We start from the raw sequence: 15,680 nt of genomic DNA, 5'->3' as shown, positions 1-15,680 counted from the left end.
TAACTCCAAATACGATTACTAAAGAAGTCAGATTATTATAGTGATGCTGCTATGTCTTCTCTAGAAAGGTCTTCCAGCTTACAGAAATGGCATGTTCCCTCCTTTTATGTAGACATATGTATTTATATCCTTTCAAGGTGAGACATCAGTCATTTTCTGACTCACAGCTATACAACCTCTGATGAGCATAAAAGAATGCCCTGTAACCTATGTAGCTCAATGAAAATGTCACTCCTGTGCAGGAATAGAAGAAAATAAATGACATGTGGTACTTAGGTAATATGCCAATTTATGGGACACAGTATTGTTAAATGCATGCCATACTGTTTTTTGAGAAACTCAGTTTCCTAATCCGGACACAGCCTCTCCATTTGGCTGGGCCAAATATACTTGGGAAGCTACCAAGTCACTAGTGCTGTAGTGAACCTTAGTTATGTGGCTGACTGAGTTCCTATAACTCTGTTTGGGATTCCATCCTGATTACTGCATGCAAACACGCCTCCACCATTCTGTCTAGGACAAAGATTGGAGGGACCACACAGAAGCTATGATCCATCCGTTCCACCTAATTGTTGCTTGTGGTGAAGGGAAGGCGGCCAGATAGGGCGTCGCTTTGCACAGAATGACAGCTTCAGTTTAGTAATGGCCTTAAGACTCTCAGATTGATGACTGACTTACTCCAGATGAGACTCCCAGGACTCATCCAAAGTCTACTGCAGAAAATGTCTACAGAAGTGTCTTGGATCTTAGTTCCTAGTAATAAAAAATAATAATAATAAAAAAGTCAGCAAAATAATCAAGGTCTGTTCAGCATTTTATAGAGCATATTTAAAAGTCACTCATGAAGATCAGATAGAGAGAACAGGGAGTCTATTGATGAAGAAATAATTCTGGGGTTACAGCAAGGGAAATCTGAGAACTGCAGCATCTCACAGAAGGTAAACACAGACTCTAATATCTGCTAGTTTCATCCTAACAGGTAAAAATGGAGTCTAATGCGAAATAGCATCTAGAAGGAATGAACTGAAAAAACATAACTCAGTTATAAAACCAGAAGTAGCTATAGAGGGAAGCTCAGGTGTAGGAAGAGTGCATTTTAGAAGACTGAAGGGAGCTTTGTGTGCCAGGAATTCTATAGTCTGCATGGGTGACGTTAGGTATAAGGTAGCAAAAGTATGAAAAAGAGATGGAAACAGAAGAGCATCTGTTTCAGTATATAGTTTGTCATTGTAATCTAAAACAATTACTCCAAGGGGGAAAGAACTATACTCAGAACTAACAAGGGTAGGAAACCTATCAGGTAGTAACAGTGCGAACGTATAAGGGAAAGGTCAACAGTTTTGGAGTCGCAGAGAAAACTGTCACTGGACTATGTAATTTACTAAGTCTATTCCATCATTAATTTCTGCTCCATAGGGCAATAAAACTTCTTTATAGCATATAGGTAGGAATATCAGTACCTGTGAAACATGGAATTCTTTTTTTGAGTTCTCACTAGTAAAAAAAGAAAAGAAACAGAAAAAAGTATAACCAAAATTATTAAACAGCTTATCAAAATACTGGTAATTTGTTCTATCTATCTTACACATAGTAGAGTGATTATTTTCATTAAAGCAGAAGATAGATTTTAACTGTTATTTCAGAGAAAATTCAGAAATTTCAGAGAAAGCAGAGAAACAGGAAATATCTCACAGAACTTGTTCAGAAATTTCAGTACAGGATATTTTTACCATATCAGGAAAGAAAGTAAGCAAGTCTCAGCAGCAATGACCTAAGCATCAAGTCTTCTTAAATGACTTTGCTCTTTACACTTAATAACATTATGGCTTTAGATGAACTTCAGATAAAACCTTAAAAGCTCAATTCAAGAAGCACATTTTATTATTATTGTATTTATTGTTTGGCTGGCAGTGAAATCATTCCAAGAAGCACAGGATATTTTGCTGCCATTAATTTCATTTTTGATCTACTTTGGCATCTATTGTTTAGGCTAAAATATTATCTGATAATGTACACGATCACATTCTTGACTTTTCCCTCTCCTTATTCTTTTCGGTATATATGACAAACATTGCTGCTGCCAAGGATAGAATTCTGGGATAACATACAGATGTAACTTGAAAAAAATATATATATTTGATGCATCTTATAAAGCAAACAAAAGTATGCAGAATTCTAGCAACTCTAAGTCAGGGAGACAACAGTACCATGGGAATCATTCTTAAAAGCTGCAGTTTTATTTCACTAAATTATCTATGTTAAAACAAATCTGTGTCTGGTGTGGAATTTCACTGCATCAAGTGTTACAATATTTTTGTTTTCATTACAAGCAGGAGAATGCATGTAGAACAAGTGTTAAGAAACATGACAATAAATTAGAATATAATTTACAAAAGCAAAAAATAATAATAATAAAGTAACAGTGTACCACATTAATACTGAGTATAAAATAATAAGCAACTAATCACAATAATACAAAAGTAATTTCAGTCTGTATTATTAAGGATATCTATGTGACATTCACTCCATTATAAAGTTCCTAACGAAATGGACGATTTTGGGGTGTATATACCTTGAGGGGTTAGTCTGCAGACTTTTTTCAGTTTTGATCTTCTTTAGCTGCTAGTATTGCTCAGTGGAAGTACTGGCACCAGACTGATCGGTGTATTTAGTATTCTACTATTTGATTCTAGGCCTGTCATTTTTATAGCCTACACAAATAGTCCTATTGTCACTATTTAGGAATATAACACTATTTAGCTTAGATTATGTAGATGGCTACAGTGTAGCAGCAGCAATGAACTGTGCTGTGGAAACCAATTATATTTCTTTGAATTAGGTTTCATTTTTAGGTCTTCAGTCTGAAGTGTTGCTTAGTTTGTAAATCCAAATACATTCTGTGTTTTGATCCCTTTAACAATACAATTCAATGTTGCTCCAGGGAGTTCTTTAAATTCCAACCTCAGTGCTGTTACTTTGCAGAGTAAACATCAGACTCCCTAGTGTTCTAGCACCAGTAAAGAGAGCAAAATTTGTCTTTGGAAACACTCCTTACAACTTTAATGTCCTAAATGAGGTAAAAAAAAAAAAAAAAAAAAAAAAAAAAATCTGTTGAATACATTAAAAAAATCCTTTCCTTGTTAGCTGAAGACACATTAACTGATAAACACAATTATGCCCCGGAGAAAAACAGACCCTGATACAAAGAGGCCTCTTGCTTAGAGAATGCCATAGCAACCCCTTTCCCTTTTAATCGTATTTCTGATCTAACCAGGGCATGCTAGCACCAAGGTGTTCTGCTGAAAGGCTATCAAAAGGCAATTTGCTTAACAGAGAAGGACTAATACTGCCATTAATCCATATACACAACTCCCGAAGACTGTTCTTTTTTTTATTCTACTGGTGTCAGCTTTAACAGGAGTTGTTTACATGGTGATGAGATCATCAGATAAGCATATAAGAATATATGCAAGCCAACCTAAAATGAATTCCACTGGTCACAGGTGTAAGGAAGTGAAAATACTGGCAAGAGGTAGCAGATGACTGGAATTTGATGATTATGAGGGCTAGAAAAAACCCCACATACAGATTGTCAATGTGTTGGGGGGGGGGGTGTTTATAATACGAGTTCTGTTAAAAACTATTTTTCCATGTTAATTCACATTAGCAAATAGTGTGCAATACATTTGGCTTGTTATTGGTTAAATACATTGATACACTTCAATCTTGCATTTTTTTTGAATTTTTTTTTTCACTGAAAAGAGTACTCTTTTTTAAGAAAGTGCTATTTGAGTTAGAATTTTTAACAGAAGTTACTGCTCACATAATTTTAATTGCACTACAACAAAGGAGGCATAGTTGGACACAAAAGCACATTCATCAAGGACCTGCTGCAAACTGCAAGTGTTCAAGTACAATATATTAATATAAACAAGTACCCACTTTCCTTATCTCCTTGTTGAGTCTGTTATTGAGAAGTGAAGGGGAAGAGGAGCACGACATTTAGTTTTATGTTAGATTCTTGAATGTGACCTAAGTAGTTTGGTTTCACATTTAAATGCAAAGTATTTGGTGAATATTAAAAATATGGTAATATAAAATAAGTAGAGTATGGCAGCAGAGCAGTTAAGGCGTCTAACTACAAATCCAGAGGCAAGAGTTTGCTCCAGTCTCACACTGAAAGTCATCCCTACCTTTAAATAAGATCTAGCTTTCAACATATACCTGGTCACTTAGGTCAAAGTGGCCAGACTTCATATCAGCCACATCCATTCCAGCGTGCCTCACTCCTGCCAGTCCAACAGGCCTCTTGGGTCAGGCACACTTTTCACCTTTTATTTGAACAGAACCTAAGATATCTCCACAGGTCTTCTTTGGTTGGAATCCTTATCCACTCTTTTGTGGTCTCCTGAAAATTCACATATTCATTCGTGCAAACAAATGCCCTTCCACTACAATATCAAAGAAGGGAACATCTGGAATCCAGTTTAACTTTTAGCAAATTCTGCAAAGGGTTGTTGTTATTACATAGTAGGCTTACGTTTTGCACTGGAAGTCCAGTAAAATAACATGTTAAACAGAACTAGATGCCCACAAAGCTCCTTCTTCTTTGTGGCTAGTGATGTAAACAAAAGTGAGCTGGAGTCAAAGTGTTAAGTTTTAGGCAACTTGTACAGTGGTAGTGAAAGACTTGACAATACAGTCTTCATCACTATTGCAGCCTGCCTCCTCTATGATATTGAAATATTTTCCCTTTTAGTGGAAATCTCAGCTTCACTTGTACAATGGTAAGATGGCTATAAACCTGCAACACAGATTTCATTTCACTTCATAGCACACTTGTATTTCATGCACCACTGCAATAACTGTTGCACCTCTTAAAACTAAGTCCCTCATGGTTGTTCTGTTTAGTTTAGCTTTATATATGGCTCACAGCAGTGTTCAGGAAATATAGATTACTCCAAAGGGAATTAGGTGGAATGAAGGAAAAATACATTTTTTTTTTTTAATTTCTGCTCCTTAAATAACATTTCCAAGCTCATTTTATAATTTAAATTGTGGTGCTGTGTCGCGAGATAAAATAGTTAACATTTTAAAGCTATGACTTAACATTTTTTTTGATTCTTCTTTACTTCCATAGTAGACCGAGTCATAACAGCTACATTTTAAACAGTTTTAAATACAAATGGATTCAGTGTCATTGCTAAGTCCATAATAAAAATTATTTTAATGGTCCAAGGAGGTAAACAGACTATTGAATTTAGTCAAAAGAACACAAATGTTCCACAGTAAGCTATTCTATGTGTGTTGTGTGGATCCTTCCAATTTGGCATGCCCTCCTCATACTGTGTCCAGCACTTTGGATGAATAAATCCCACTTCACAGAAGTTAAAATAATATTGAAATCCTGTCAGCTGGGGCTGACCAGTGGTTACGTTTTCCACAGGGTAATGCGTTTGCAAGGACGTCAATCTCATTCCGCTGTGTGGCTCTCTTCGATGGACACTTTTCCACAATGATAGTTACAAGGCACATTCTCATGCTTTCTGTGGGTCAGTGTCCTTGGCAGGTCTTGCAGCACATCTGTCTGAAGTATGCTCGACTGCAGAACTTGAACTTCAGCACCAGTGGGCAATATGCCACTTTGTTCACATCTTTGCACTCTAATAATTGAGGGCATTAAAGACAAAAAAAATCAGAAATACAAATTAAAGTACAAAGAAAAATTGAGAGTTAGCATGCTTCTACTCTATCCATCCACCTTGCCCTCTTTGTAGCTACTCTTTCTAGTTCAGCTTAGTACATACAATATATTTTAAAAAGCAATAAAAATGTTTGCAGGGCTTCTCTCCCAGACATTTAGAAGTGTGCCTACTTTGTCTTGAAAGAACTACCATTTATTGGGATAAATGATCACTTTAGACAGCTAGGAAATATGAGTCATTTTTCTTATAATACTTTTATAGCTTCTTTCTCAGGAGTTATTTTATTCATCCATGAAAGGTTATCCAAAATCTAACACGATTTGCACTATTTGGTACTACGCCTGTGCATTTGTAAGAATCTTTGAAATAGAATATACACTGAAGCTAAAAGGGATGCAGAAAACAGTGTTATGAATAAGCAGTATGAGTTCAGTGACTTGACTGCATGGCCAGTTTTATTTTAGGCTGGGTTCCACACATCAACAATTTCTTTAATGCAGAAGGAAAAGCATTTCTATGCCTGTAATAGTCATGCAAGGGCTTTCTTCATGCTTGTGTTTTCCCTATACGTTAAGCTTACAGCATATAGGCAGGTAACTCTCCCAGAAAGGGAGAACAAGAGCTCTGCCACAGAGAGTAAGGATTTCTTCTCTTCCATCCCACACAGGTTATCTAAAGTGACTTGTGGGTATACATTACAACAACACTATTGGAGTACGTCGTAATTCTCCTCTGTCTCAGTTTCCTTTCTGAAGAAACAAGGTGGGAATAGGGAATGGAATAGTCTGGTCCATGTTGAGTTCTTATTCTGATATAGTTGGAGTTCACAGCTGAATCTGAGAGTTCAATAGTATGAGGCTCTGGTTTTATAGCTCAGATGTAGCTACCATGGATTTGCTTTGCACTGGAGTGGCTATTCTGATAGGTGCTTGATAAGGAATTTATGTTTTCAGTAGAGCATTTGGACATTTTCCTCCAGGCCGATATTAAAATGAGACTGTGCTCAAGAGCTTTGCTTCCCGTGTAGGAAGATGGAAGAGATGTATATGGAGAAGAAGCAAAACCCACAATTTTGAATTGCAAAAATGATGAAGTAGGAAGAATGAAATCAGATGAATTTTCCAGAAATTAATTTTTCTCAAAAGAATGCTTTAAGTTTTTACTCTTATAAGACTGTATTCAACACTGGTCTCCTCCTACAATCTCTCTCAAATTACAACAGCTATAAAGGAAATATGAATAAAAAGGAAATGAACTAGCAGTACTTTGAACATTATCATATTTGCATTGATCTAATATCTAGAACTGCAGAACATTGAAGGCCAAGATCCTGTTGCTCCAAGATATGATAGAACAACAGTCCTTGACTGCAAGATGTCTGTAAGCCAAACACAAAAGACACAGCAGACAGACATATCAAACAGGTACGAAAAGCAAAGCGTAATACTGAAACCACCACAATTAGCAAGTGCAATCATTCAACTGTTCCTATCTGTCTTCTTTCTACCCAATTTTTCCTCCAAAATAGGTAATTACGGACAGGGAGCTCATGGTGTAAGCACACTGCAGTAGCAAGTTATGTGCAGATGCAAATGTTTAGTACTTGAACCTAAGAAAACATTACTGAGTGAGACGCTGAACTTCAGGGTCTACTAAATGGCAGTGCGCATGCTTCTACCTGGACAAGTAGAGGTATGAAGTAGTTAAAGCTTTCATTTCATTAACATGAGTACAATGCTTTCATAGTAATTTTTTACTCCATCTTTTTTTTTTTTTTTTTTTTTTTTTTTAATTCTTAATTTGGAATCAGAGGTAGAAGTCAGGAAAAAAAAGACCAACCTACTGGGGACAGTGGATTGAAACACAGATACTGAAGGCACAGACACATTTCTCTATCAGCAACTGCATAAGGTCCCTACTTTAATTCCAAAAATATCCCTAAAGAGGTCAAATATCTTCCAGAAACCTTTAAAGTCCTTGTGTTTGTGAGGCCTGGGAACATGGGAGAGAAGGGAGTGAATTATAAATGAAGTGAGGAATAAAGAGATTCATTCATCTTGATGAGAAGTAAAAGCTCAATCCTCAAAGTAAACCTCATATACACTGTATTTAACTAAATACAGTGTAAGTTACTAATTGTAGTTTTACTAAAAGTAGGGTTTGAAATTATCCCATTTTACTTTTATTTATATTGTTCTTCCTATTGAATAAAACTGGACCTTGCTCCACCAGTGCCATTAGGATAGCAGCGAGACACAATGCTCTGGAAGCTGCCCACAACTGCTTTAAAAATCAGTTTTGAAATAGATATGGTGACTGATGAAATAACCTGTTCTTCATAGAACTGTGGTTGAATGGAAGAGGTTTAGCAGAACCATTCTTACTTCTAGTAACTACTGTTAATAAGTTACTATGAACTACATGTATTAATCTTGTGGCCAGATCAAAGTATACCATGATATTAAGCATCAATTAAAGTAATAAATCACAGAATGTCACTGTGCCTTCAGCTAAAGAGACTGCAACAACACACCACACAAAATAGACGGAAAACTGAGATGACGTAAAAATAGATAAAACTGTTTCAGGTGAAATTTCAGATGACTTTCAGCAGTCTAGATTCAGCAGTCATATATACTTAAAGAATAAAATCACTCTGAGTTATATATCAAATCCTATGGTACATGCTGTGTACAGTTCACTTCCAATACCAAATATAATGTTACCCTCATAAGTGGCAGCCTGTCAAAACCTCACCTACAATGCTCAATCTCTAATGAAGTCAGAATGAACAGTTTTCTGTTTCACAGAAAACAAAGAGCTAAAGCAGATGTTAAATGTCACAAGAGTTATCATAACTTTCTTCTACTTCTTCTACATCCCCATAGTTTTGACTATGCTGTTTAATGTAAGCAACCTACAAGAAACCCCAAGAAAGCACTTATGAACTTTACCAATATGATCATTATATTGTGCAGTAGCTCAAGGTTCCTCAAGAATATATACATTCTTATCGTGGGTCAGCAAAATTAAATTCTCCAGAAATTGCTGAATGGTTGCCATAGGCATTAGGCTGGGAACACTGGAGTTTGGTGAGTGAAGGGAACTAGGAGGCTTGCTGGGGTTTGGAGTTGGAAGGGAACCCCCTTAGCTAGTCAGACCTTGGTGCAAAGCCACAACCTGCTGCTGAAGTTCCTCTTGGCCCCTGGTGGGGCCTCAAGCACAAGGCAGTGCTCCTAGGTGACACATGGACAAAGGCTCTGTGTGCCTACATATATTCTGCTGTGTATCCCTCCGAGAGGCCTGACTCCTTCTCTGACACCTAGACTCTTCAGGTAGGCAGTTCCCCTGCACCTGAGGGGAGACAGAAGCATGCACACACAGCCGAAGCATACCCCTCTCACAAACACATCCACAAAGAAATACAGCAATGTTCTCTCTACACCGAGAAGCACTGAACCTTCCAGTATGCCACAGCCCAAATGCACAAGAGAGGTGCAGAAGCATCCTGCAGATGCAGAGAGGGGGACAGAGAAACACAAAACACACACACAGAGGACAGACCACTGATGTTGCTTTATTAGTGTGTCCTCTACCCTGTGGCCAGCAGGTTCTTACTAGGATTTGCCTAATAGCATGAGCAAAGATCTGCTGATCTTCCTGTACTGCAAAAGAAAGGGATGATGCTTCCTGTGTAGGTAACTCACACAGACAAAAAGAGGCAGTGAGAGAGAGATGAGGACAGAAAAGAATAGGCTCAGACATGATTATGCTGCTCAGCAGAGAGTAAGGAAGGATCCACTGAGTGCAAAGTCCACTTGCAAACGAATAAGGAAAATTCTGATAACAAGGAATCTTGGCCCACACAGCCCAAAACACAGAGGGGGAATCCTAAAAGCCTCTGCAGAGACTAGACTCATTTTCATTCTCACTTTCTCTGTCCCATGGACTAGCTTTAGCTGCTGTCAGTTGGTTTCTGCACACATCCCTTGTCCAGGCTGCCAAACAGAAGTGTCTGAAGTAGCAGTGGTATCAACTGTACTTGCAGGTGTGTAACAGAAACATACTCAAAACTCAAACATTTCTTGACCAGAGACAAATTACCATTTTAAATGAAAAAAACCCAAACAAATCCTTTATAAAACTGGAATTATCCAAGCAACTGCTTTCAGAAAAAATGAAAGTTGTTGATCTTTCCAAAAATGAACAGATCTTTAGATAGTAAAGACCTGAGATCAGTTCTGCTCCTTAGGATTAGTTAGCCGTAAAAAGCTTTCCATCACCTCTGGTATGCAGCAAAAGGTGTGCCTCCCTGTTTAAAGCGTAACATTTTACTAACATAAGCAATTTGGTCAGGAAGACTCGAAGGACTGAGGTAATTTAAGAGATGACAACTCCTATTGCGTCTAAATGGATTTTGTTTAAGGCCTAAAGTGTAAGCAGAAAATGCACAATACATATACATTAATTTGCATATACTCACAGTGTGTACTGTTTACATTCAGTATTTAAAAGGAGCTATACAATGACTAAAAACTAGGATATATATTTAATATATATATGCAAAAATATCTAAAAAACACTTCAAAGACAAAAATTTTGTCTCATCTTGGAAAAGAGCACTTTTAATATTTCATGGACTGTGGCTACGTTCTTCTCAAAGGATGTGCATATTTTAAACTGTTTAATTAATTTGGAGAATACATTTATTTGTAAGCCACGCATAACAGCTTTCAAATACTCAGTGGTTTCCAGTAAATATTTCCAGTGTTGGACAGAAGCAAAAATCTGATGCTAAGCAGCAATGTGACTGCTGGGAACTGTATTTATTAGAAGAGATTGTACTATCTCTTTTTCCTCTTATTTTTTTCCTAGGACTTATTAGCTCAGGCAATGTACTGTGCTAATGAGGTTGCATGGCTGTCAGTAAGAAGCTGGCTCATGCCTGGCCAACTCAGAGTGCAGGCCAAAGAGCTGAAGTCCATCTGGAATATTGTGTAAGTAAGTGGTTTTCAACATTTTCAATTTGTGGATCCCAAAAAGTTTCCAGTGAAGGTGCAGGCCCCTGGAAAACACTAATGCCAACAGGCTCACTTTTCATAGTTACTCTGCACTGTTCCACTTTAAACTAGTCCATGGCCACCCAGTATCCACAGATCACACACAGAAAACCCCTGATGGTATCCACATCTGCAGGAGATCATCATATTTTCCTGATAATATTAAAGAATTACTAGTGTAATGTACTAGTATAAATAATGACATGACCTTTTCATCTTGAAATTAAAAGGAGACTGAGACTAAACTGTGCCCACTTAGAGTACTTTATTACCTTACTTTCTTTGGGAAAAAGACAATGTCTGTGTTTGGAAATAAAACAACAATTGGCCTTGGGGCTTTAAAGGGCAGAAAATTTCCTACACTGATAATCATCACCTAAAGATTACGTAAGAGCACTAACATAAAAACGAGAATTAAAATAACTAAGCAAAATTCTATTTAAATGATGCTTTTCAAACAACAACATGGAATGACAGGCATCTTTTTAAAATTAAAACTTCTAAGCAATGAATTACAGTGTTTATGGAAAATCATTAGCATATTTCTCAGAAGATTTTAGCATGCTCCATTTTATTACAGACATCTCTATTTGACAGACTTTTATAACAACTTTGAATCTATGCTCTGAACCTGAATGGATAGAGAAGGTATGAAATGAACACCAAATCAGGGAAAACTGTATCATAAATTTGCTTTTTGCATATAGAGTATTTGTTCCATATAAATAGGTTATTTAACTCCCAAGTGGTTGGAGAACCCATGTTTAAAGATGCTCCACTTTATATAGCAGAGAGAAAAGTTATTTTTGAGTTATTAGTGACACTGCAAAGTCAAGCACTCAAATCTTAGGGAATACAAGTTTTAAGAGTACATTAATTGTTGTGAAGTCTTAAGATACATGTACCAAAAAATCAACTATTGTAATCCTCAGTTTCCTTTGGCCTGCAATATCTTTGTTCAATACACAAAATGGAACATACCCATCTGATGAGCAATTATTTTAAAGTCTGGGTACACTTTATGATCAGTAAGAGATCCACGTTTGTTTGTTTGTTTGAACTGCCTAGCACTCTACTCAGAAAACAGAATTCTTCATTTCCCAACAGGCTTACCTTGGGAATTCATGATTCCAGAACTGGAGCCTTTCATAAAAGTCAGTAAGTTTATTTTGACAATATTATTTAATACATTCTTGAAATAAAATATTTTACAATATAGTTAGTTAACAGTCTAATTAGGCTGTATCATGTAAAAAATACTGACATTATTTCCAAACAGGCATTATAAATAAAGGAAATTCAAAGTTAATCAGAAGAAGATGAAGAACAAGTTAAAGTGTAAGAATAGAACTGTAGCACTGTTGTAACGTAATTTGCAATCTAACTGTATTCTTTAAAGAACTATTTATGCCTCTGCTGTGTTATGTTGCCACTGTTGGAGCATGTACAAATTCAGTGCATAAGAAGTATGTCAAACTCTCCCTTCCGTTATGATAGTGCATATTGTATCAACAGAGAAATTGGAAAATTAATGATACAAAATGGTAGCATTTTGTCTATGATTTAGGCAATATAGGTTTCTTCCCACCATCTTTTTTTTAAGGAAGAACCTTAAAAGAACTGTCTTTTTTAAAGACAACTGCATTATTCACTTAAACTTTGAACTACATTGACAGATTAAAAAGTAATTGTAAAAAAAAACCCCACAGTCTGGGAGATGATATAACATAGGCTTTTGTTATTAAATTGATGTTTTGTTAATAAATTGATGCAAAAACATTTTTTTCAGAATAAATTATATTAAGATGGCAAACCTACCTTCCGTGTTGGAAATGGGAGTACTGTCACATTTGCTTTCACACTGCTGCATTGATGGAGGTCTAAGTGTTTCTGGACACTCACTGGATGCTTGTCCAGTATATGAGAGGCACTGTACTGTTCGCATCTGTTGCCCAAGACCACACTGTGCAGAACACTAAAGATAAGACAGATAAAGCAACTTGAATCCAATTCTTAAATACAAAGCAAGATAATGGGAGAACAGTCACAAACAAATCAGAAACTTGCACAAATAAAAAGAAACAAAGGCATCCGATGATACTTGGTTAACACAAAAGTGTTGTTTTTCATAAAATAGCTTAGAATTTTTCATTTTTGACAGTATATACAAGTACTTGTCTTTCAAAGAAAACACAATGCAATATTAGCTAGCTGAATAAGCTCAGATTTGAAATAAGAGAATATAATTTACACTATTTCATGTATCATCTCTGAATTTAAGATTTCCAGACAGAAATCTTTTAGTTTTGAACAAAGACAGAAATCCCAAGACAAGAAGAATTCAAATCTGCTAAAAATCTTTTTAAGGAAAAAGTAGTTTTTAAACAAAAATACTCTGCAGTTTAAAAAATAGATTTATTTCTCTAACTAAACAATGATTTAAAGATTTGTATCAATTTAAAACAAATATGCATCTGGACAACTAGCATAAAAGAAAAGATGGATCACAAGTCAATTACATTGTAATACCCACAGATGATTGTCCCTTGATTATTTAAGATAAGGTATTTCCATTAATGGTAGATTACAAAATTAGAAACTGATATACCAAGGGATTATTTAATAACAAGCCACTAATCATACGTCAGATGCTAAATCATAATGATAGAGAGAAACTCAATACAACTTGTATAGGAACACTGCATATACCACCATTAAGCCTGCGCTATAATGATTTAGATCCTCATCTGGTAATTAAGTATTTTGTTATGTAAAATTTTATAGTTCTCTGAATGTTCTTAGAGCTGCTGCATACCTTTTTGTATATTTACAGTAATTGGCGTTGTATTTCCATTTTGCTCCTCAGCTGAGTTCAATGTGTTTTAAAAATATTAAACCTTCCAACCTGCCTCTCAATATCCCCTTCCACCAATCTGTAGTAAAGATTAACTAATGTAAAAATAATGCAGATGAAAACTCATCCTGTAGAAATGGTTTACTGTCAGCAAGTCCTGTCTTATACTTCAGCAGACAACCTCAATTCTGCCTCACATTTCAATCTGAGACAAACAAGGGAAATGCAAGAAAAGTCATACAAACGTCTCTTCTTGGTTTCCGTTAGACCTTTATCCTTAAAAGCTGCTGATGTGTAAGAAACTAACAGTAATATATACTGCTGTTTATAGTAATACAATATTTACATGGACTATCTTACCTGTCCCCAGTCTCCAGTAACCCAGCGAGGAGGAGGACATCGGCCTAAACTACAGCGGATGCGGACTGGAGGTTTGCTTTCCTCTTGACATTGAGCAGCTGGGAAAGTCTTCAGAAGATCGCTGCTTTTGCACAGAACAATTCGGTGCTTAAATCCCGGACCACACTTCGGTGTGCACTGAAAAAACAGGGATACAAATAATTAAAATCTCAGTAAAAAGTCAGTAATAGTTCCAAAAATGTTGTTATAGAAAAATGTGAGATTATAGTTATGTTCTTATAACTAAATTATCATCACCATTTTCCCAAGATGGTAATAATACTCAAATGCGTAGAAACACAAATAGGCTAGCTGATGATTGTTTTAAGTTAAATAACTCTTAAATTGATAAAAGTAGATTTCCTTTGCTATTAATATTTGTAGTAATGCATTACTATTTTTTTTATACAAAAGCTTTTAGGTTAGGTTTAAGACAAGTACTTTGCTGTAAAGCAGACATGTAACACTACTATGAAACAAATCTGAGTGTGCATTTCAGTGATTAAAGTAGAAGTCTGTTACATAAGGCTAGTACGGACTTTTTTTTTACATCCCTCACCAATTACTGAGCTGTAAGCAACACATTTTTTCCCAACGAACATATTGAAAGGTGAATGCTTTACTGAACTGCATAGAAACTGGATTATTGGTTGAGACAAAAATACTCTACCCTCCCCTACCATGAATGCTTTTTTCTCCTTTCAAGTTTTAATTCTGTTTTCTCACAGCTGTTGTTTTTCCTCCTTCCATCACTGCTCTGCTGGTTGTACTAGCAAGTAGATAATAAAACAGTAACTTGGAACAGAGGCAGCTCTAAGGACCTCTCTGCTTTTGCTCCTCTTTCTTCATGTAGTTTTTCCCCCCTTCTCTTTCTGTTTTGCTACTGATTCTCTCATTTACATTAGCACAACAGCATAATGGGGATAACAAAGTGCAACAAATTAAAAACACAAGACCTTCCCCAAACCAGTTTCTCTTTAACAGCTGAGCTGGAGATTTTGCAAGCATAGTATTAGAATTCTTCATAGGCATGTTCACCTTTATCCTGCAAGCATACCTGCATTATCTGGATCAGAATCAACTTCTGATAGCATAAATCCTATACATAGATTACGCTAAAACTGTCAAGAGTAGAAGTGCTTTTCATATGCAAGCAGCTGCAGAGATATAACATTATCTGGGAAGTGGAACTGAAGCAAATTCAAGAGGTGGAAAGCCAAAGATGATCTACATTCAAACAGGTCACCACATAACAGGGAAAAATAAAAACACCTAAGATTTATTTTTGGAAAACAACTTCAGTAATCCAAACTTCAGGATTGCATGCTTAATTCTGAAGCATATCTGTCTAACTTAAAGACACTTAAAAGCAGTTCCACAGTACTATGTAAAGCACTGATATTCCCTATATATACGGAAATGTATGTATATGTGTACTTACCCACCTCAAAATAAGATCCATGAGAAAAGACTCTCTCGGTGGGAGTCACCTAAACTAGTCAATGAAAAACTGACAGATTTACGCTCCATCTTATCTCTGCTTAGAATTAGAATCTTTAAGTGGGCTGCAAAGAGGGCATTTGGGGGTATAATCCAGACTTCAAAGAGAATGTATAATCACTTTCCTTAAAAACAAAAAATCAAACTGTTCTTTTCTTTTTA

At 36.1% G+C, this 15,680-nt stretch overlaps 1 protein-coding gene across 1 annotated transcript in view; it reads right to left on the bottom strand.

Moving 5' to 3' along the window:
• Positions 1-4,756: 4,756 nt before the first annotated feature.
• Positions 4,757-15,680, bottom strand: part of ADAMTS6 (ADAM metallopeptidase with thrombospondin type 1 motif 6) — a 144,452-nt gene continuing 133,528 nt past the window's right edge. The window contains exons 22-24 of the mRNA XM_062599217.1: positions 13,980-14,156; positions 12,584-12,740; positions 4,757-5,663 (exon numbers count right to left, since the gene is read on the bottom strand). Of these exons, the coding sequence (XP_062455201.1) occupies positions 5,554-5,663; positions 12,584-12,740; positions 13,980-14,156 (444 nt within the window). The 3' untranslated portion in view covers positions 4,757-5,553. The remainder of the gene's footprint in view (positions 5,664-12,583; positions 12,741-13,979; positions 14,157-15,680) is intronic.

The sequence above is a fragment of the Rhea pennata genome, chromosome Z (genome assembly GCF_028389875.1).
Source record: "Rhea pennata isolate bPtePen1 chromosome Z, bPtePen1.pri, whole genome shotgun sequence".
Lineage (NCBI taxonomy): Eukaryota > Metazoa > Chordata > Aves > Rheiformes > Rheidae > Rhea > Rhea pennata.
The sequence above is the reverse complement of the archived record's forward strand: the minus strand, read 5'-3'. Positions and strand labels throughout refer to the sequence as shown.